Source organism: Hyperolius riggenbachi, chromosome 9 (genome assembly GCF_040937935.1).
Source record: "Hyperolius riggenbachi isolate aHypRig1 chromosome 9, aHypRig1.pri, whole genome shotgun sequence".
In the NCBI taxonomy this organism is placed as follows: domain Eukaryota; kingdom Metazoa; phylum Chordata; class Amphibia; order Anura; family Hyperoliidae; genus Hyperolius; species Hyperolius riggenbachi.
The window spans coordinates 8,843,079-8,864,677 of record NC_090654.1 but is presented as its reverse complement, the minus strand read 5'-3'; the positions used below and the strand labels follow the sequence as shown (position 1 = coordinate 8,864,677).

General features: G+C 49.1%; 1 protein-coding gene across 7 annotated transcripts in view; it reads right to left on the bottom strand.

Moving 5' to 3' along the window:
* PBRM1 (polybromo 1) overlaps nucleotides 1-21,599 on the bottom strand; it is a 129,905-nt gene that overhangs the window by 12,530 nt on the left and 95,776 nt on the right. For 2 of the 7 annotated variants that reach the window (XM_068251877.1, XM_068251881.1), the window contains 4 exons: nucleotides 19,033-19,224; nucleotides 9,609-9,773; nucleotides 2,841-2,911; nucleotides 2,009-2,222 (listed from right to left, as the gene is read on the bottom strand). In XM_068251877.1, the coding sequence (XP_068107978.1) occupies nucleotides 2,009-2,222; nucleotides 2,841-2,911; nucleotides 9,609-9,773; nucleotides 19,033-19,224 (642 nt within the window). Of the gene's footprint in view, nucleotides 1-2,008; nucleotides 2,223-2,840; nucleotides 2,912-9,608; nucleotides 9,774-19,023; nucleotides 19,225-21,599 lie in introns of all 7 variants that reach the window. The other 5 variants (XM_068251876.1, XM_068251880.1, XM_068251879.1 and 2 more) reach the window with 3 other exon arrangements.

Sequence of the window (21,599 nt, the reverse complement as noted above, 5' to 3'; positions counted from 1 at the left end):
ACCATTTGTGCTGTATTTTGTCACAGTGAGGCCTGGGGAAGCAGCCTATCACTGTGGGGTGACCATTTGTGCTGTATTTTGTCACAGTGAGGCCTGGGGAAGCAGCCTATCACTGTGGGGTGACTATTTGTGCTGTATTTTGTCGCAGTGAGGCCTGGGGAAGCAGCCTATCACTATGGGGTGACCATTTGTGCTGTATTCTGTCACAATGAGGCCTCGGAAAGCAGTTGTTTACATATAGATACAGGCAATTACATGTGTAATTAAAGGGAATTACATTCAAATATTACAATCAAGAGAGCTTGGCTTGCCTGAGTTACTGGCCATTACAGTACTTTGTATTTGTGTGGTGGTGTGTGGCCTTCCCCCGCTGCCTGGCTAGCACTGCTCTGCAGATGTGGCGATTCTCACGTTAGGCAAATATCCACACACGCATACACCACCTTCTAAGCTGTATGAAGTAGGCATGATGTAGTCCTAAGTTCAAAGGAGAGTGCTGGGGAGGATAGCACACCACAGCACTATGGATCTGCACTGCAGTAGCCAGAAAAGCAGTCACACACTGTATACTCCACACAGCGATTTCAGGCAGTCCAAGAAAAAATAAAAAATTGATGTGATATTGCAGTATATTCCCTCACCAGTAGGTGGTGCCCCACCATATTTGCCTGGGCGGCCTGTGCACAGAAACGGCCCTGCTAGACTTGCTCCATTTGCAGAGCCTTTGTCAATCTCCACCATCCACACTGCAGTCAGCTAATCTCAACAGAATGTAAGTGAATGGTATGCAAGCCACTGGGAGAGGTGGTCTAAAGGTGGCCATACACCAGGCGACTTGTCGATCAACCATCCGATTCAATTATTATAATCAAACTGGATTAAAATCGGTGCCACCAAGTGCATGCCCGAGCAATTATGTAACTAATTTCAAGCTGAAACAGGTATCGGTATTGGTCGGACTTGCTGCACGATGTACGGCCGACTTGCTCAATCGTGTGCGCGGCGGTTACGGTGAGCGATATTGGGACAAGCGACAAATGCATCAAAACCCCCGACACTGTCCCTCCAGCGTATAAGTGTGTGTATGTGTGCGTTTATACATTACCTGTCCTGTGTCGCGGTGCCCGTCTGTCTTCCGAATCTGCCACTCTTCAATTAGCCCCATTAACACCGCGCACGTGTGACGTCACATACGCACCACGCTGGAGCCATGTATGGGGCCAACGCAAGAGCGGTGGTTTCAGAAGACAGGCGGGCACCGCGACACAGGACAGGTAATGTATAAACACACTTTTATACGCTTGAGGAACAGCAGCGAGGGGGCGCATGTGGTGGACTCGGCCAATTTATGCTGAAATCGATCAGCTGACAGATCTCTCTCTGATCAGATTCGATGAAAGAGAGATTAGTCTCTTGGTCCAATCTGTCTGTCACCGCCTGATAAATGGCCACCTTAAAGAGGAACTCCAGTGAAAATAATGTAATAAAAAAGTGCTTCATTTTTACAATAATTATGTATAAATGGTTTAGTCAGTGTTTGCCCATTGTAAAATCTTTCCTCTCCCTGATTTACATGCTGACATTTATTACATGGTGACATTTTTACTGCTAGCAGATGAAGTAGCTGCTGCTTGCTTTTTTGGCAGTTGGAAACAGCTATTTCCCACAATGCAACAAGGTTCACAGACAGGAAACTGCCAGGAGTACCCCGGTCCTCAGAGTTTCTTGTGGGAGGGGTTTCACCACAATATCAGTCATACAGCGCCCCCTGATGGTCCGTTTGTGAAAAGGAATAGATTTCTCATGTAAAAGGGGGTATCAGCTACTGATTGGGATAAAGTTCAATTTTTGGTCGGAGTTTCTCTAACTCTACATATCATTAGCACGGTAGTTATTTATGCTGCAATACATAGAGGAAGAATACACAAACACAATTATCCAGCCCCCCCCCGCAGCATTCCTTAGAGTGCCCCCCACAGTATACCGGAGATCGCCCACCGCAGCATACCTGAGAGCGTGTGGTCCCATTTGCTGATGCAGTTGGAATCAGCAGTTAATCCTTCAATGTATTTCAAGTAAGCTTCTGAGTGCAGTAACCTCTGTGTCCTGGGAGGGGGCGCCACAAACACAGGGGTGGAGGGCTGCTGTACAGCTGGCTGGCTGATTTGGTTCTGACCCGGATAAGGAGGCGGAGCTTGCTGCCCCGGAGCAATCATTCCCATCTGAAAAGCAAAAACAAAAGTTTTAGGCCCATACACACGTCGGATTTTTCCGAACGACAGGTCGTTTGAACGTCCCGTCGTTCGCACGCCAAATCGGGCGTGTGTACAGACTGTCGTTCGGGTGCTAAGACTGATTTTGAGTGATCCGCCAGGCGGAACTTGTGAACTTGGAGAAAGTTTTTATCAGCCTGCTGGGCAGCGCTGATCGCTTATGCAATGGCCACGCCTGGCACTCGACCTGTTAATATAACGTGGAGGATTAGCAGCTCAGCAGAAGAAAGTCTCTGATTTGCTAGTCATGATCATGTGCTCAAGCATGACATGATGACAGCAAATCAGAGCTTTGCAAATTTATCAGCTGATCAAACCAATCACACGCTTCTCTATGACTTCCCCTAGACATGGGCGGCCCTAGACTGCAATCACTGTTTCCTAGCTTCAGGATTACTATCCGCTTATGCAGATTAGAAATACACTGGTCACATGCAGGAGTTGCTGTATCCCCCCAGGACTTAGTCCATTCCTGATTGGCCAAGCTTACTAATGACATAAACGGATTGTGTACAGACGGTAGGTATTACCGATTGGAGGCATGAAATCTCGGGATTCGCCCATTACCTGCTGATTGTACTGAATGTTCCCAGCCGCTGGTGATCCCGCCATAGAGGGTCCGCCTTGTGTCAACACCCCTACATTAACAGACAGAGAGAGCCAATTACAATGCATGAGACTTACATTAATGTGCAATACTCCATGTCACATTTCTCAGTTTATTTATCATACTCAGAAATATCATAGAAATATGCGCCAGAGACGTTACCGCTGTGTCAGAACCCTAAAGACCGCCATAGCCAATGTTGTCATCAGACTGCACTTAGACTCAGTAAATAGATTGCATCTGCTGAAAATCTAGCAAAACTAAAGCACAGCCAATCAATAATAAGAGGATCACAACACCGGCTGTAAAAAGGCACTGTCTTCAGATCGACTTTGCAGTATACGCAGTTTTCAAGCACCGCAAGCCGAATGGCAGTGTTTGGTAACATCACATGTGGCATTGAGCCTGGCAACTGCAGGGGGGAAGGGTGGGGATGCCTGTCCACCTCCTGTGAGGAGCGCTAGGCTAGGAAGTGCCCAGCTGGGGTACAGGGGCAGCTGCCTGATTTAAAGTTTCATCTGATAGTGTGTGGGGAGCTTTTTACGCATGCCTATAACTAAAAGGAATCATCAGCCAATCTATCCTACCTCCCGATCTACTTACCTGCGTCATCCTGCAGCCCCTTGCAGTGCAGTAGAGGAGGATCTTGATATTGGCGTCTGCACCAGCGGGGACCCCGGGCCAGCGGCTGAGAGCGAAGCTGCGGTGTGGGACATGTCAGCTGCATGGGGCTGAAGGAAGCACAAGGTAATTAGATCGGGGGGTAGCATAGAATGGCTGATGGCTCCTTTAAGCTGTCAAATTTGGGTGCAGGGTACAGCCAATACACCAATCACCCTGCAAAAATCCCGGTGGTGTTAATTACTATTCCCCCTCCAGGCCGCTGTGGACAGTGGGGAAATACATAACCTGGCTGCAAGCTGTTGCTGCCGGCCAAACTACACTGTTATATATATAGTTTTTTCTCTTCACCTGGACTGAATGCCTTTGCTTACCTTAGCATGCAAATAACGAAAGCCCGCTCCAAACCCCCCCCCTTCAGGATTTACACAGTGATGCCAGCCTGTTGTCTAGGCAAGGTTTGCATTTGGAGGGGCAGTAAGCTGGGACAGAATGAAGGGAAAATAAACACTTCCCTACAACAGGTTATTTTCCTTAAAAACCAGAGCAATTTTCACATTTCACACTCCTCCCATTAACCAATAACTTTATCAGTACTTATCACACCTTAATCTTCCTGGCGGTAAGCCCGAGCTGAGCTCGGGCTATGCCGCGCAGGAAAATATCTCAGCCCCTAGTGGGGCGATTCCCTCCATTCAAAATGCTGTACGCGCAGCTAGCACTTTGCTAGCCGCGCGCACAGCTTGATCGCCGCCGCTCTGCGGCGATCGCCCGTACGCAGCGGCGCAAGAGGGCCCCCCGCCAGAGCCCTGCGCTGCCCAGACCAATGCGTTCCGGGCAGCGCTATGGGCTGGATCGGAGGTGTCTGACGTCAGGACGTCGGCTGACGTCCATGACGTCATTCCGATCGTCGCCATGGCGACAGGAGAAGCCAAACAGGGGAGCGCGTTATATACGCGTTCCCCTGTTTGCTATTGATGCCGGCGACGATCGCACTAGAGGGATACATGCGCCCTCTAGTGGTGTTTCATGTAGCTACCACTCTGGTAGCTTTACATGAAACACAAAAAAAAAAAGTTTAAAAAAAAATGGATTTTTGCCAATTTGGCAAAAAAAATTAACCGCCAGGGAGGTTAAAGGAGTCATCAGGCAAAGTTTCTTTACTCACCTGGGGCTTTCTCCAGCCACTGGCAGCCTACTGTCCCACGCCGACCGCTCCGCTCTCAGTTGCCGCCCCGGGCTCCCCGCACGGTGCAGAGGACGACCCCGAGGTTGGCCTTACTACACCTGCGTGATGCACAGCTGTCAATCATGGCCACGGTGACCTGCACAGGCACAGAACTACCACCACCTGCGCAGTACGCCGCGAGCAACTTGGCCATGATTGACAGCGGCGATTCACGCTGGCGAAGTAAGGCCGACCTCGGGGTCAGCCTCTGCACCGTGAGGGGAGCCCAGGACGGCGGTGGAGAGCGGAGCGATCAGGGTGGGACAGTCAGGGGCTGGAGAAAGCCCCAGGTGAGTAAAGCTTTTTTTTACATTTTGCCCGATGACTCCATTAATGATGTACAGGACAAACTAGCCTTCTTTGGGTTGTACTTTTTGCTAAGAATTATATATTTTGCAAGCATTTTAAAAGGAATAAAAAGAACAAAAATTAAAAAAGTCATTGCTTCTCAGTTTTCGGCCGTTATAAATTAGATCCCTAGTACAATGTATGGTAACAATATTTTATTTGGAAATAAAGGTGATTATTTTTTCCCATTTTGTATTTGGTTATACTATATCAATAATTACAAGAACTTATTTGCCAAAATAACCGTAATATACCCTCATGACATACATATTAAAAAAGAGGAGTCCCTAAGGTAACTATTTGTTTTTTAAATGCTGTCACTGTTTTTTGTTTTTTTTTACAAAAAGTTTTATTTTGGTAACTATGGGGGAAGGGGTAGAAGGGATTAATAAGTATAGGATTATTTTATGTTATTGTTTATGTACTAGATATTCCCACATTTTATCCTGTGTACTTATAACAGTACACAGGAAGGGACTTTGTTTTTACTTTTGACATCTATGAATAATCACGGCTTTTCAATGGAGCAGTGATTATTCATTCAGCCGGCACTTTGATTGGATTTGGGAACACATGTTCCCATTCATTATTAATTGCAATAACATGCAGCGACAAGCGCATAGGTGATTGCGCGATTGTTTGCGGCGGCTTGTAAACACAGCAATACGTAGATCTACGCCCCTGGTTGTTTAGTGAAGTTAGAAATATTATTTTCTTTTTTTTCATATCAAATTTCTCCTAAATCTGACAGTGAGCACTAAAAACAACAGGATAGGGAAGCTAAATAAGTCATTTCTTATTGGATGATTTTTTCCGTTAATGTGGACCTTCATCCCACTTTATGGCCCATTACCCACTTGACTGCATCGGAAATGGAATTGCCAACGCGATGCACGGTACTTTTATTCCGATGCGACTTTCGGCAATACGAATGCGATGCTATTCACTCAATGAGTGAATGACTGGAAATCGCAAAGCATTTTTGGCATTTTTGTCAGCAGCCACATGTTGTGATTCCGCAGTGGATCGCAGCGCACAGATGGGGACATCAGACCGTCCAGTCTCTGCACTTCTGAGGTCCCCGTGGATTGCGTTGCATTGCGCTTCGGTAAACGTGGTGGAAAGCGCATCAGGTGAGTAAGGGGCCTTATACAAATCCAATCACCATAGTGGAACCCAGGCCTGAGGAGTCTGAATAATTTTGGGTACGTGGAGTCGGAACTGTGGTTTTATAAACTGAGGAGTCTGATAATTTTTGTACCCACTCCATAGCCTTGTATGGACTTCAGAGTCGAGAAGTTGGAGCAATTTTTGGTACATGGAGTCAGAGGTTTTTTAAACTGAGGAGTCGGAGTTGGAGTCGCATGATTTTTGTACCGACTCCACAGCCCTGGTGGAATTGCCCTCATAGGCCTCCACTATCCTAGCGCTTTGCCCACTGTTGTTGATCAGCAAACGCTCCTAAAGCGCTGTTAGTGGAACCCGGCCCTGGAAGCACCTCAGACGGTGCCTGGAAGAGCCTCAGACAGTGCCTGGAAGAGCCTCAGACAGTGCCTGGAAGAGCCTCAGACGGTACCTACAAGCGCCTCAGACGGTGCCTACAAGCGCCTCAGACGGTGCCTAGAAGCGCCTCAGACGGTGCCTAGAAGCGCCTCAGACGGTGCCTAGAAGCGCCTCAGACGGTGCCTAGAAGCGCCTCAGACGGTGCCTAGAAGCGCCTCAGACGGTGCCTAGAAGCGCCTCAGACGGTGCCTAGAAGCGCCTCAGACGGTGCCTAGAAGCGCCTCAGACGGTGCCTAGAAGCGCCTCAGACGGTGCCTAAAAGCGCCTCAGACTGTGCCTAGAAGCGCCTCACACGGTGCCTAGAAGCGCCTCACACGGTGCCTAGAAGCGCCTCAGACGGTGCCTAGAAGCGCCTCAGACGGTGCCTAGAAGCGCCTCAGACGGTGCCTAGAAGCGCCTCAGACGGTGCCTAGAAGCGCCTCAGACGGTGCCTAGAAGCGCCTCAGACGGTGCCTAGAAGCGCCTCAGACGGTGCCTAGAAGCGCCTCAGACGGTGCCTAGAAGCGCCTCAGACGGTGCCTAGAAGCGCCTCAGACGGTGCCTAGAAGCGCCTCAGACGGTGCCTAGAAGCGCCTCAGACGGTGCCTAGAAGCGCCTCAGACGGTGCCTAGAAGCGCCTCAGACGGTGCCTAGAAGCGCCTCAGACGGTGCCTAGAAGCGCCTCAGACGGTGCCTGGAAGAGCCTCAGACGGTACCTACAAGCGCCTCAGACGGTACCTACAAGCGCCTCAGACGGTACCTACAAGCGCCTCAGACGGTGCCTAGAAGCGCCTCAGACAATGCCTACAAGCGCCTCAGACGGTGCCTACAAGCGCCTCAGACGGTGCCTAGAAGCGCCTCAGACGGTGCCTAGAAGCGCCTCAGACGGTGCCTAGAAGCGCCTCAGACGGTGCCTAGAAGCGCCTCAGACGGTGCCTAGAAGCGCCTCAGACGGTGCCTAGAAGCGCCTCAGACGGTGCCTAGAAGCGCCTCAGACGGTGCCTAGAAGCGCCTCAGACGGTGCCTAGAAGCGCCTCAGACGGTGCCTAGAAGCGCCTCAGACGGTGCCTAGAAGCGCCTCAGACGGTGCCTAGAAGCGCCTCAGACGGTGCCTAGAAGCGCCTCAGACGGTGCCTAGAAGCGCCTCAGACGGTGCCTAGAAGCGCCTCAGACGGTGCCTAGAAGGGCCTCAGACGGTGCCTAGAAGCGCCTCAGACGGTGCCTAGAAGCGCCTCAGACGGTGCCTAAAAGCGCCTCAGACGGTGCCTAGAAGCGCCTCAGACGGTGCCTAGAAGCGCCTCAGACGGTGCCTAGAAGCGCCTCAGACGGTGCCTAGAAGCGCCTCAGACGGTGCCTAGAAGCGCCTCAGACGGTGCCTAGAAGCGCCTCAGACGGTGCCTAGAAGCGCCTCAGACGGTGCCTAGAAGCGCCTCAGACGGTGCCTAGAAGCGCCTCAGACGGTGCCTAGAAGCGCCTCAGACGGTGCCTAGAAGCGCCTCAGACGGTGCCTAGAAGGGCCTCAGACGGTGCCTAGAAGGGCCTCAGACGGTGCCTAGAAGGGCCTCAGACGGTGCCTAGAAGGGCCTCAGACGGTGCCTAGAAGGGCCTCAGACGGTGCCTAGAAGGGCCTCAGACGGTGCCTAGAAGGGCCTCAGACGGTGCCTAGAAGGGCCTCAGACGGTGCCTAGAAGGGCCTCAGACGGTGCCTAGAAGGGCCTCAGACGGTGCCTAGAAGCGCCTCAGACGGTGCCTAGAAGCGCCTCAGACGGTGCCTAGAAGCGCCTGAGACGGTGCCTAGAAGCGCCTCAGACGGTGCCTAGAAGCGCCTGAGACGGTGCCTAGAAGCGCCTCAGACGGTGCCTAGAAGCGCCTCAGACGGTGCCTAGAAGCGCCTCAGACGGTGCCTAGAAGCGCCTCAGACGGTGCCTAGAAGCGCCTCAGACGGTGCCTAGAAGCGCCTCAGACGGTGCCTAGAAGGGCCTCAGACGGTGCCTAGAAGCGCCTCAGACGGTGCCTAGAAGCGCCTCAGACGGTGCCTAGAAGCGCCTCAGACGGTGCCTAGAAGCGCCTCAGACGGTGCCTAGAAGCGCCTCAGACGGTGCCTAGAAGCGCCTCAGACTGTGCCTAGAAGCGCCTCAGACGGTGCCTAGAAGCGCCTCAGACGGTGCCTAGAAGGGCCTCAGACGGTGCCTAGAAGCGCCTCAGACGGTGCCTAGAAGCGCCTCAGACGGTGCCTAGAAGGGCCTCAGACGGTGCCTAGAAGGGCCTCAGACGGTGCCTAGAAGCGCCTCAGACGGTGCCTAGAAGGGCCTCAGACGGTGCCTAGAAGGGCCATAGACGGTGCCTAGAAGGGCCTCAGACGGTGCCTAGAAGCGCCTCAGACGGTGCCTAGAAGCGCCTCAGACGGTGCCTAGAAGCGCCTCAGACGGTGCCTAGAAGCGCCTCAGACGGTGCCTAGAAGCGCCTCAGACGGTGCCTAGAAGCGCCTCAGACGGTGCCTAGAAGCGCCTCAGACGGTGCCTAGAAGCGCCTCAGACGGTGCCTAGAAGCGCCTCAGACGGTGCCTAGAAGTGCCTCAGACAGTGCCTAGAAGTGCCTCAGTCCCTAGATGCGCCTCAGACAGTGCTGTACCTAGAAGTGCCTCAGACAGTGCTGTACCTAGAAGTGCCTCAGACAGTGCCTAGAAGTGCCTCAGACAGTGCTTAGAAGTGCCTCAGTCCCTAGAGGTGCCTCAGACAGTGCTGTACCTAGAAGTGCCTCAGACAGTGCTGTACCTAGAAGTGCCTCAGACAGTGCCTAGAAGTGCCTCAGATGGTGCCTAGATGCGCCTCAGACAGTGTCTAGAAGTGCCTCAGATGGTGCCTAGATGCGCCTCAGACAGATGTAAATAAGCTGGATTTGAAGAGTGCAGATCAGTGTTACCCATAAAGCAGCAGTGACACACATGACACGTGAAATGAAGTATGGTAGAAGGTGATGATGATCTTACCCTGCAGCATTTGGGGGACCATGAAGCCCGACATACCAGGCGGAGGGAGCAGAGGGGATGCAATCATCCCGTGATGAAGATGAGGCTGCATGCTGCCCATGCTAATAATGCCATCAATGGGGCCCTGCATGGGCTGCAAACCGGGCGGATAGCCCCCTATCATGCCTTGAAGAACAAACATGCATCAATGACATGCAATTAATAAAACAGACGTGCACTACAATGGCAAACTACTGTTAGTCATGTGATATTAATGACAGAAATGAAATAATAAATGAATTAGCGACTTCAGCTAAAAATACGTTGCGTTAGTTTGCAAAAAATGAAGAGATGGTTTAACAGCTGCAGCGGTTTTCTAGAAGCAGAAATAATTCCCTCGAGGAGAAGACTTGTGTAGCGATGGAAGGCTCTGGAACTTTATCTCACTAATACTATAAATGGGAAAGTTTGGATGTTTGTTACTCGATCACGCAGCAATGGCTGAACGGATGAATGAAATTTGACACACTTATAGTACATTACCTGGAATAACATATCGGATACTTTTTATCCCCATAACCAAAAAGTGGGCGGAGACAAATACAAATTTCACTGGGAAATGTAACCTGCAACCATTAAGGTGGCCATAAACTGGTCAATTTGCCATCAGATTCGACCAACAGATAGATCCCTCTCTGATCGAATCTGATCAGAGAGGGATCGTATGGCTGCCTTTACTGCAAACAGATTGTGAATCGATTTCAGCCTGAAACCGATGACAATCTGTGTTGGTGGTGGTGGTGCTGCCGCCGCTCCTCTCCTCCCCCCCCACATACATTACCTGCTCTGCCGGCGCGACTCCCCAGGTCTCCACTGTCTTCTTCTCCGTTCTGGTCTTGTCTTCGGGTCCGGCAGGCTTCACTTCTTTCTGTCTGGGAAAAGTTTAAACAGTAGAGCGCCCTCTGCTGTTTAAACTTCCTGCCGGGACAGGAAGAAGTGAAGCCTGCTGGATCTGGAGACCAGCGCGGAGACGGAGCAGCGGTGACCGGGGGGGCTGATACGCGCCGGCCGGATCAGGTAATGTATTGCAGCTGTATTGCGTCGGTCGGTGGGCACTCGAACGCCGCTAGCGATGCGCTTCCTACCCGCGGGCGATCGATGGTAATTTCCCGCACGGAGCGGTCGACGGGACCAATCTATTTCGGGACAAAATAGATCGAAATTTAGCGTCAATGTTAACGATTTGACAGCAGGTTCGATCCCAGTGATCGAATCTGCTGTCGATCGGCGGGGAATCGGCCTAGTGTATGGCCAGCTTTACACCATTAATGGCAGGGTTCTCAAACTTTGCACAGTTGGTCAAAGGGTGACTGGAATTAATATTCAGAAAAGTGGGTGGAGCCTATAACAGCCAATCAAAATTCACCTATTGATTTTCAAAGGGAATATTTCATCATTGCTGCCATTTTTGCACTGTTAATGGCACAGGCCTCACACCTGATACAGTTGCTCATTGGGTGACTGGTGTTAAAATTCAGAAAAGGGGGTGGAGCCCCAAACAGCCAATCAGATTTGTTTTGTTTCAATGCAAATGATTGATGCCAAAGACCGCAAAGCTCACAAACTAGGTAATTGAATCATTGAGTACTTGTGTGTTAGGGTTAGAAAAAAAGGTAGCGCCAACACCACCAAATACATACCAGAGCAGCACTGTGCCATCAGCTAGTATTGTAATAAAGTTTAGGATCTAGTATGGTTGAGGTGAGAGAGCGTGAACGTCCACAAGGAACAGTTCTCCAATCACAGCAATGTCTACAGCTTGAAGCATTCTGATTGGCCGAATAGTGTGGGCGTGTCATTACTACAACCATTCTGAAACCTAGAAGTTCGGAAGGGTGCTGCACAACCAATCATATTAGCGGAAATTGTCTTGTGGACTTCAAGCCTGGTTCACCTCAACCATACTAGCACCAAAGTTCATAAATACAGTTACTGCAGATCCAGGGACACTATAGCCACGTTCCCAGCTGCAGCGCTTTGGTACAAACGCACAATATGTGCTTTCATGTGCAGAAAACGTTCATAGGCATTGTCAGAAACAGCACAATGTGGAACATCACACACGATTCCAAAAAACAGCAACAGGCTGCAGTGTTCTCCCCAGAGATTTTTTCCAGCCGGGTGGCATGAAAAAGTAGCCGGGTGGGGCGAGATGAGAGGATGCAGGGCAGGTGCTTCTCTGCACAACTCTGCTTACAGCATAGGAGGAGGTGAGCCAATGACAGCCGGGTGCTCACCAAAACTAGCCGGGCGGAGCACCCAGCTAAAAGAGCCTGGGGAGAACACTGGGCTGTCTGGTTTTTTTTTGACATGCAAAAAAAAAAAAAATTTAAAACCAGAATATTTTCGGTCAATGTCATGGACGGACGCTACGATTTTATTCTGGAATGTAAATCCGCTGTTTTATTTTACAAATCCCTGAAAAGCAAACGGTTAAATCCAAACACAAAATGTTTGCAACGTGATTTTATACGAGAATAATCCAGATACAACAAACACATCATACATAATAGATCTGTAGTTTGAGTCACAACCGTTAATTTCATTTTAGGACATTTTAAAAGCTGTAAACTTAAAGCGAGATTGGCAGCCACAAAATCAAACTCCATTTACCCACTGCACTGTGTTTATTACACAGCCTGCAACCTTACTCTGCATTACAAGCATTCCAATACAATCATAAATGTTTCTGCTGTAATACATTGTCAGTCAGACTGGCTCTATTTAGTACATTGCCAACAAGAAGGAAGCTTGTCATCACTCCTCCTTCCTGTGTAGAGGAGGTCACGGCGGCCTCACAAATTATGTGTAGAGGAAGTCATGGTGTCCTTGCGTGTTATGTGTAGAGGAAGTCATGGTGGCCTCACGTGTTATGTGTAGAGAAAGTCATGGTGTCCTTGCGTGTTATGTGTAGAGGAAGTCATGGTGGCCTCACGTGTTATGTGTAGAGGAAGTCATGGTGGCCTCACGTGTTATGTGTAGAGGAAGTCACGGTGGCCTCACGTGTTATGTGTAGAGGAAGTCATGGTGGCCTCATGAGTTATGTGTAGAGGAAGTCATGGTGTCCTCACATGTTATGTGTACAGGAAGTCATGGTGGCCTCACGTGTTATGTGTAGAGGAAGTCATGGTGGCCTCACGTGTTATGTGTAGAGGAAGTCATGGTGGCCTCACGTGTTATGTGTAGAGGAAGTCATGGTGGCCTCACGTGTTATGTGTAGAGGAAGTCATGGTGGCCTCACGTGTTATGTGTAGAGGAAGTCATGGTGGCCTCACGTGTTATGTGTAGAGGAAGTCATGGTGGCCACATGTTATGTGTAGAGGAAGTCACGGTGGCCTCACGTGTTATGTGTAGAGGAAGTCATGGTGGCCTCACGTGTTATGTGTAGAGGAAGTCATGGTGTCCTTGCGTGTTATGTGTAGAGGAAGTCATGGTGGCCTCACATGTTATGTGTAGAGGAAGTCATGGTGTCCTTGCGTGTTATGTGTAGAGGAAGTCATGGTGGCCTCACATGTTATGTGTAGAGGAAGTCATGGTGGCCTCACATGTTATGTGTAGAGGAAGTCATGGTGGCCTCACATGTTATGTGTAGAGGAAGTCATGGTGGCCTCACATGTTATGTGTAGAGGAAGTCATGGTGGCCTTACGTGTTATGTGTAGAGGAAGTCATGGTGGCCTCACATGTTATGTGTAGAGGAAGTCATGGTGGCCTCACATGTTATGTGTAGAGGAAGTCATGGTGGCCTCACATGTTATGTGTAGAGGAAGTCATGGTGGCCTCACGTGTTATGTGTAGAGGAAGTCATGGTGGCCTCACATGTTATGTGTAGAGGAAGTCATAGTGGCCTCTCGTGTTATGTGTAGAGGAAGTCATAGTGGCCTCTCGTGTTATGTGTAGAGGAAGTCATGGTGGCCACATGTTATGTGTAGAGGAAGTCATGGTGGCCTTACGTGTTATGTGTAGAGGAAGTAATGGCGGCCTCACGTGTTATGTGTAGAGGAAGTCATGGTGGCCTCACGTGTTATGTGTAGAGGAAGTCATGGTGGCCTCACGTGTTATGTGCAGAGGAAGTCATGGTGGCCTTACGTGTTATGTGTAGAGGAAGTAATGGCGGCCTCACGTGTTATGTGTAGAGGAAGTCATGGCGGCCTCACGTGTTATGTGCAGAGGAAGTCATGGTGGCCTCACATGTTATGTGTAGAGGAAGTCATGATGGCCTCACGAGTTATGTGTAGAGGAAGTCACGGTGGCTTCACGTGTTATGTGTAGAGGAAGTCACGGTGGCTTCACGTGTTATGTGTAGAGGACGTCACGGTGGCCTCACATGTTATGTGTAGAGGAAGTCATGGTGGCCTCATGAGTTATGTGTAGAGGAAGTCATGGTGTCCTCACATGTTATGTGTAGAGGAAGTCATGGTGGCCTCACGTGTTATGTGTAGAGGAAGTCATGGTGGCCTCACGTGTTATGTGTAGAGGAAGTCATGGTGGCCTCACGTGTTATGTGTAGAGGAAGTCATGGTGGCCTCACGTGTTATGTGTAGAGGAAGTCATGGTGGCCTCACGTGTTATGTGTAGAGGAAGTCATGGTGGCCACATGTTATGTGTAGAGGAAGTCATGGTGGCCACATGTTATGTGTAGAGGAAGTCATGGTGGCCTTACGTGTTATGTGTAGAGGAAGTAAAGGCGGCCTCACGTGTTATGTGTAGAGGAAGTTATGGTGGCCTCACGTGTTATGTGTAGAGGAAGTCATGGTGGCCACATGTTATGTGTAGAAGAAGTCATGGTGGCCTTACGTGTTATGTGTAGAGGAAGTTATGGTGGCCTCACGTGTTATGTGTAGAGGAAGTTATGGTGGCCTCACGTGTTATGTGTAGAGGAAGTCATGGTGGCCACATGTTATGTGTAGAAGAAGTCATGGTGGCCTTACGTGTTATGTGTAGAGGAAGTCATGGTGGCCACATGTTATGTGTAGAGGAAGTCATGGCGGCCTCACGTGTTATGTGTAGAGGAAGTCATGGTGGCCACATGTTATGTGTAGAGGAAGTCATGGAGGCCTCACGTGTTATGTGTAGAGGAAGTCATGGTGGCCTCACGTGTTATGTGTAGAAGAAGTCATGGTGGCCTCACGTGTTATGTGTAGAGGAAGTCATGGAGTCCTCATGTGTTATGTGTAGAGGAAGTCACGATGGGCTCATGAGATATGTGTAGAGGAAGTCATGGTGGCCTCACTTGTTATGTGTAGAGGAAGTCATGGTGGCCTCATGAGTTATGTGTAGAGGAAGTCATGGTGGCCTCACGTGTTATGTGTAGAGGAAGTCATGGTGGCCTCACATGTTATGTGTAGAGGAAGTCATAGTGGCCTCTCGTGTTATGTGTAGAGGAAGTCATGGTGGCCTCACGTGTTATGTGTAGAGGAAGTCATGGTGGCCTCACGTGTTATGTGTAGAGGAAGTCATGGTGGCCTCACGTGTTATGTGTAGAGGAAGTCATGGTGGCCACACATGTTATGTGTAGAGGAAGTCATGGTGGCCGTATGTTATGTGTAGAGGAAGTCATGGCGGCCTCACGTGTTATGTGTAGAGGAAGTCATGGTGGCCTCACGTGTTATGTGTAGAGGAAGTCATGGTGGCCTCACGTGTTATGTGTAGAGGAAGTCATGGTGGCCTCACATGTTATGTGTAGAGGAAGTCATAGTGGCCTCTCGTGTTATGTGTAGAGGAAGTCATGGTGGCCACACATGTTATGTGTAGAGGAAGTCATGGTGGCCACACATGTTATGTGTAGAGGAAGTCATGGTGGCCTCACGTGTTATGTGTAGAGGAAGTCATGGTGGCCACACATGTTATGTGTAGAGGAAGTCATGGTGGCCGTATGTTATGTGTAGAGGAAGTCATGGCGGCCTCACGTGTTATGTGTAGAGGAAGTCATGGCGGCCTCACATGTTATGTGTAGAGGAAGTCATGGTGGCCTCACGTGTTATGTGTAGAGGAAGTCATAGTGGCCTCACATGTTATGTGTAGAGGAAGTCATAGTGGCCTCACGTGTTATGTGTACAGGAAGTCATGGTGGCCTCACGTGTTATGTGTAGAGGAAGTCATGGTGGCCTCACGTGTTATGTGTAGAGGAAGTCATGGTGGCCTCACGAGTTATGTGTAGAGGAAGTCATGGTGGCCTCACGTGTTATGTGTAGAGGAAGTCATGGTGGCCTCACGAGTTATGTGTAGAGGAAGTCACGGTGGCTTCACGTGTTATGTGTAGAGGACGTCACGGTGGCCTCACATGTTATGTGTAGAGGAAGTCATGGTGGCCTCACGTGTTATGTGTAGAGGAAGTCATGGTGGCCTCACATGTTATGTGTAGAGGAAGTCATGGTGGCCTCACGTGTTATGTGTAGAGGAAGTAATGGTGGCCTCACATGTTATGTACAGAGGAAGTCATGGTGGCCTCACGTGTTATGTGTAGAGGAAGTAATGGTGGCCTCACATGTTATGTACAGAGGAAGTCATGGTGGCCTCACGTGTTATGTGCAGAGGAAGTCATGGTGTCCTCACGTGTTATGTGTAGAGGAAGTAATGGCGGCCTCACGTGTTATGTGTAGAGGAAGTCATGGTGGCCTCACATGTTATGTGTAGAGGAAGTCATGGCAGCCTCACGTGTTATGTGTAGAGGAAGTCATGGTGGCCTCACGTGTTATGTGTAGAGGAAGTAATGGTGGCCTCACATGTTATGTACAGAGGAAGTCATGGTGGCCTCACGTGTTATGTGTAGAGGAAGTAATGGCGGCCTCACGTGTTATGTGTAGAGGAAGTCATGGTGGCCTCACGTGTTATGTGTAGAGGAAGTCATGGCGGCCTCACGTGTTATGTGTAGAGGAAGTCATGGCGGCCTCACGTGTTATGTGCAGAGGAAGTCATGGTGTCCTCACGTGTTATGTGCAGAGGAAGTCATAGTGGCCTCACGTGTTATGTGTAGAGGAAGTCATGGTGGCCTCACGTGTTATGTGTAGAGGAAGTCATGGTGGCCTCACATGTTATGTGTAGAGGAAGTCATGGTGGCCTCACATGTTATGTGTAGAGGAAGTCATGGTGGACTCACGTGTTATGTGTAGAGGAAGTCATGGTGGCCTCACATGTTATGTGTAGAGGAAGTCATAGTGGCCTCACGTGTTATGTGTAGAGGAAGTCATGGTGGCCTCACATGTTATGTGTAGAGGAAGTCATGGTGGCCTCACGTGTTATGTGTAGAGGAAGTCATGGTGGCCTCACGTGTTATGTGTAGAGGAAGTCATGGTGGCCTCACGTGTTATGTGTAGAGGAAGTCATGGTGGCCTCACGTGTTATGTGTAGAGGAAGTCATGGTGGCCTCACATGTTATGTGTAGAGGAAGTCATGGTGGCCTCACTTGTTATGTGTAGAGGAAGTCATGGTGGCCCCACGTGTTATGTGTAGAGGAAGTCATGGTGGCCTCACGTGTTATGTGTAGAGGAAGTCATGGTGGCCTCACATGTTATGTGTAGAGGAAGTCATGGTGGCCTCACATGTTATGTGTAGAGGAAGTCATGGCAGCCTCACGTGTTATGTGTAGAGGAAGTCATGGTGGCCTCACGTGTTATGTGTAGAGGAAGTCATGGTGGCCTCACGTGTTATGTGTAGAGGAAGTCATGGTGGCCTCACGAGTTATGTGTAGAGGAAGTCATGGTAGCCTCACGTGTTATGTGTAGAGGAAGTCATGGTGGCCTCACGTGTTATGTGTAGAGGAAGTCATGGTGGCCGCATGTTATGTGTAGAGGAAGTCATGGCAGCCTCACGTGTTATGTGTAGAGGAAGTCATGGTGGCCTCACGTGTTATTTGTAGAGGAAGTCATGGTGGCCTCACGTGTTATTTGTAGAGGAAGTCATGGTGGCCTCACGTGTTATTTGTAGAGGAAGTCATGGTGGCCTCATGTGTTATGTGTAGAGGAAGTCATGGTGGCCTCACGTGTTATGTGTAGAGGAAGTCACGGTGGCCTCTCGTGTTATGTGTAGAGGAAGTTATGGTGGCCTCACGTGTTATGTGTAGAGGAAGTCATGGTGGCCGCATGTTATGTGTAGAGGAAGTCATGGTGGCCTCACGTGTTATGTGTAGAGGAAGTCATGGTGGCCTCACGTGTTATGTGTAGAGGAAGTCATGGTGGACTCACGTGTTATGTGCAGAGGAAGTCATGGTGTCCTCACGTGTTATGTGCAGAGGAAGTCATGGTGTCCTCACGTGTTATGTGCAGAGGAAGTCATGGTGTCCTCACGTGTTATGTGTAGAGGAAGTCACGGTGGCCTCTCGTGTTATGTGTAGAGAAAGTCATGGTGGCCTCACGTGTTATGTGTAGAGGAAGTCATGGTGGCCTCACATGTTATGTGTAGAGGAAGTCATGGCAGCCTCACGTGTTATGTGTAGAGGAAGTCATGGTGGCCTCACGTGTTATGTGTAGAGGAAGTCATGGTGGCCTCACGTGTTATGTGTAGAGGAAGTCATGGTGGCCTCACGTGTTATGTGTAGAGGAAGTCATGGCGGCCTCACGTGTTATGTGTAGAGGAAGTCATGGTGGCCTCACGTGTTATGTGTAGAGGAAGTCATGGTGGACTCACGTGTTATGTGTAGAGGAAGTCATGGTGGCCTCACATGTTATGTGTAGAGGAAGTCATGGTGGCCTCATGTGTTATATGTAGAGGAAGTCATGGTGGCCTCACGTGTTATATGTAGAGGAAGTCATGGTGGCCTCACGTGTTATGTGTAGAGGAAGTCATGGTGGCCTCACGTGTTATATGTAGAGGAAGTCATGGTGGCCTCACATGTTATGTGACCCTTAGCAGATAGGCCACCAGGCAGCTGTAATGGACACCATTGGAAAGGGGGTGAAACATCGTGGTAGGGATAATCCTTTGGCCAACGATTAGTAGTTATGCACCAGGCCCAAAGATTAATGACACTTCTGTCTACAACGCTATGGCCAGCTTACCATCTACAGTCCAATAACACCGTACAGCTACTGGGTTATTGGACCCGATTCAGCCAAACAACTTACAGCTGAAAGTACAATGATACAGCCTCACTCCGTCCATATGAGAAAAAGGGGGACTATCAGAGCAATGAAAACCTACACTCAGGTCAGACGTGGAGAAATAACAAGATGGCAGCCTACATAATGCTTCCATACATATTTCCACCAAGAAGAGACAACCACTCGCCCTATTCCCTACAATTTGCATTAAATCCGCCTGCAAGCCAGAATTACCATCATCTCATAGCCCGTGTCTATTCGTCGCTAACATGAGCAATGTACATTTCACACCGATAAAACATGGACATAGTGAAGTTCTAGAAGGGGATTGCTTATGTACCTTGCTTACCAGAGTTGGGCGTCAGTTGCTGGTTGAGTATTCCCATTGGTGTTGGCGGAGGGACCACACCCATGAGGGCTCCCACAGGGGTACCGGCTCTGGGGGAGGCGGTCTGCTGTTGCTGCTGTTGTTGTTGCTGCTGCTGCTGTTGCTGGGCCAGCCTCTCTCTTTCCTGCTGTTCTGCCACTTTCGCAGCTCTTTCTGAAACAATTACCAAAGTATAAAGTGTAACTTCTGGATATAAGACGGCAGAGCATTAAAGGATGCCCGAACTGACATGTGACATGATGAGATAGACATGGGTATGTACAGTGCCAAGCACACAAATACCTAGGCTGTGTTCCTTTTTTTCTTTCTCTGCCTGAAAGAGTTAAACATCAGCCTGTGCAATTCCCCCTCATCTGTGACTAAGCACAAGTTGTAATCTGATCTCTCCCGTGTCACATGACTGCCACGGCAGATAAGCTCATTTGAAAGCACAGGATGTTAACAATATGTCTGCTTCCAATAAAGCAGGAATTAGAAACAGTGTAGATTTATTTTAAGGATTTGTAGCAGCTGTAACACAGATTTTTTTTTTAGTTAACGGTTATTATGCTGCTGCTTATCTTTCAGAGCAGAGAGGAAGTCCTGAGTTCAGGCCCTCTTTAATATTACATATGGTTTTTTTTTAACTGAGAACATTTCAGCATGGAATCCAACAAAAACACCACTGAGATGCCTCTAATACTATTAGCCACAGCCCCTGAACAAGCATGCAGCAGATCAGATGTTTCTGACATTAATGTCAGATCTGACAAGACTAGCTGCATGCTTGTTTCTGGTGTTATTCAGATACTACTGCAGAGAAATAGACCAGCAGGGCTGCCAGGCAACTGGTATTGTTTAGCAGGAAATAACTATGGCAGCCTCCGTATGCCTCTTACTTCAGTTCCCCTTTCAGTCTCCAAAATGGTGCCAACGAGACCACAGTAATATGCAAGGCTCACCATCCTGCAACAGCCCAAATGATAAGGTCGCGTGTATGTTTCAGGGTCATTAAAGGGAACCTTAACCGAGAGGGCTATGGATGTTTCCTTTTAAACAATACCAGTTGCCTGACTCTCCTGCTGATCTCTCTGGCTGCAGTAGTGGCTGAATCACACACCTGAAACAAGCATGCAGCTAATCCAGTCTGACTTCAGTCAGAGCACCTGATCTGCATGCTTGTTGTGGGGCTCTGGGTGAAAGTATAACAAACGCAGGAACAGCAGGACAGCCAGGCAACTGGTATTATTTTAAAAGGAAAAATCCATATCCTTCTCAGTTTAGTTTCTCTTTAAGGAGACAGAATATTGTCAGGCAACACCAAGGGCTGGATTTCTGGAAAGGTTACAAAGGCCATGGCCTAGGGCGAAAAAATCAGGAGGGTGGCAGGATTTGGAGAGAGAAGAGATCATATGTCAAAGTAAGTCATCTCTTCTGGTCTTCAGTGCCCTGCTCTGCACTGATGCCTGAATACCTGTGTTCCCCCAATCCCTGCATCTCTCTCACTTCCTGGTATATTATGACAGTCAGCATCTGCTGTCACCTGAAGATCCCGTCCTCTGTAGGATGGACATACAAGCGGCTGTGAGAAATACCAAGAGTTTACAGCACAGAGCAGACAGAACAGAGTTTGGGTGAGGTGAGTTTTAATGCACGCATTCACAGAAGGAATATCAGCTCAGCTAGTTTCCTCTCCCTCTCTCCTACAGCTGTCAGACAGACCCCAGTGCTGTTAGCGACTTTCTTATCTAAACCTGAATTTATGACTGTTTTTTGTTATGGTCGGTGACAGCAGACCTTGGGCACTGAAAAGTACAAACCCGGCCCTGGCAATACCTCTTATCTCCTCAACATTAAATACACCCGGATCTCAGGTTCTTGCTTGTAATGCTAGGTACACACGTTGTGTTTTTGCGGTCGATAGGTGCGTTCGATTGATAATTTCCATCTAGTCTGATATTACTTTTGATCATTTTACCAATCGATTTTGCACAGAAGTGAATTGAAATTGATAAGAAAACATAAGAGAGTCTAGCGGGAAATCGAGTAGAAAAACAAATCGAAGATCGATCAAACGGGAAATCGGCAGCACCGAGGCCAAGTTGCGGAGAAGCACCAATAATCACAAAAGTATGAGTGTGCCCCGGTCAAGGTCTCAGTGCCCATATAGACCTGCAGTCATCCAACAACAAGTAGGACCGGCACCACTCCAAAGTAGTATTCAAAGCTCTTTTATTAGATCAAAGAATGGCTTCAGCAATTGCTGAAGCTATTCTTTGATCCAATAAAAAAGCTTTGTTTGAATACTACTTTGGAGTGGTGCCGGTCCTACTTGTTGTTGGTTGTTTTCAAGTGATTAAAATCCCGATGCACAGCCAGGATTCTAGGGGTAACTTTTACCATTGTATGAATGAAATCATAAAAACAGTCTACACCAGGGGTGCCCACACTCTTTCGGCTCGCGGAGTACTTTGAAATTCGCAGAGGCCAGGAGATCTACCAACGTTTCAAATGCTAAGCTTGGCGCCCCCCCCCCCAAAGGTAGTTAG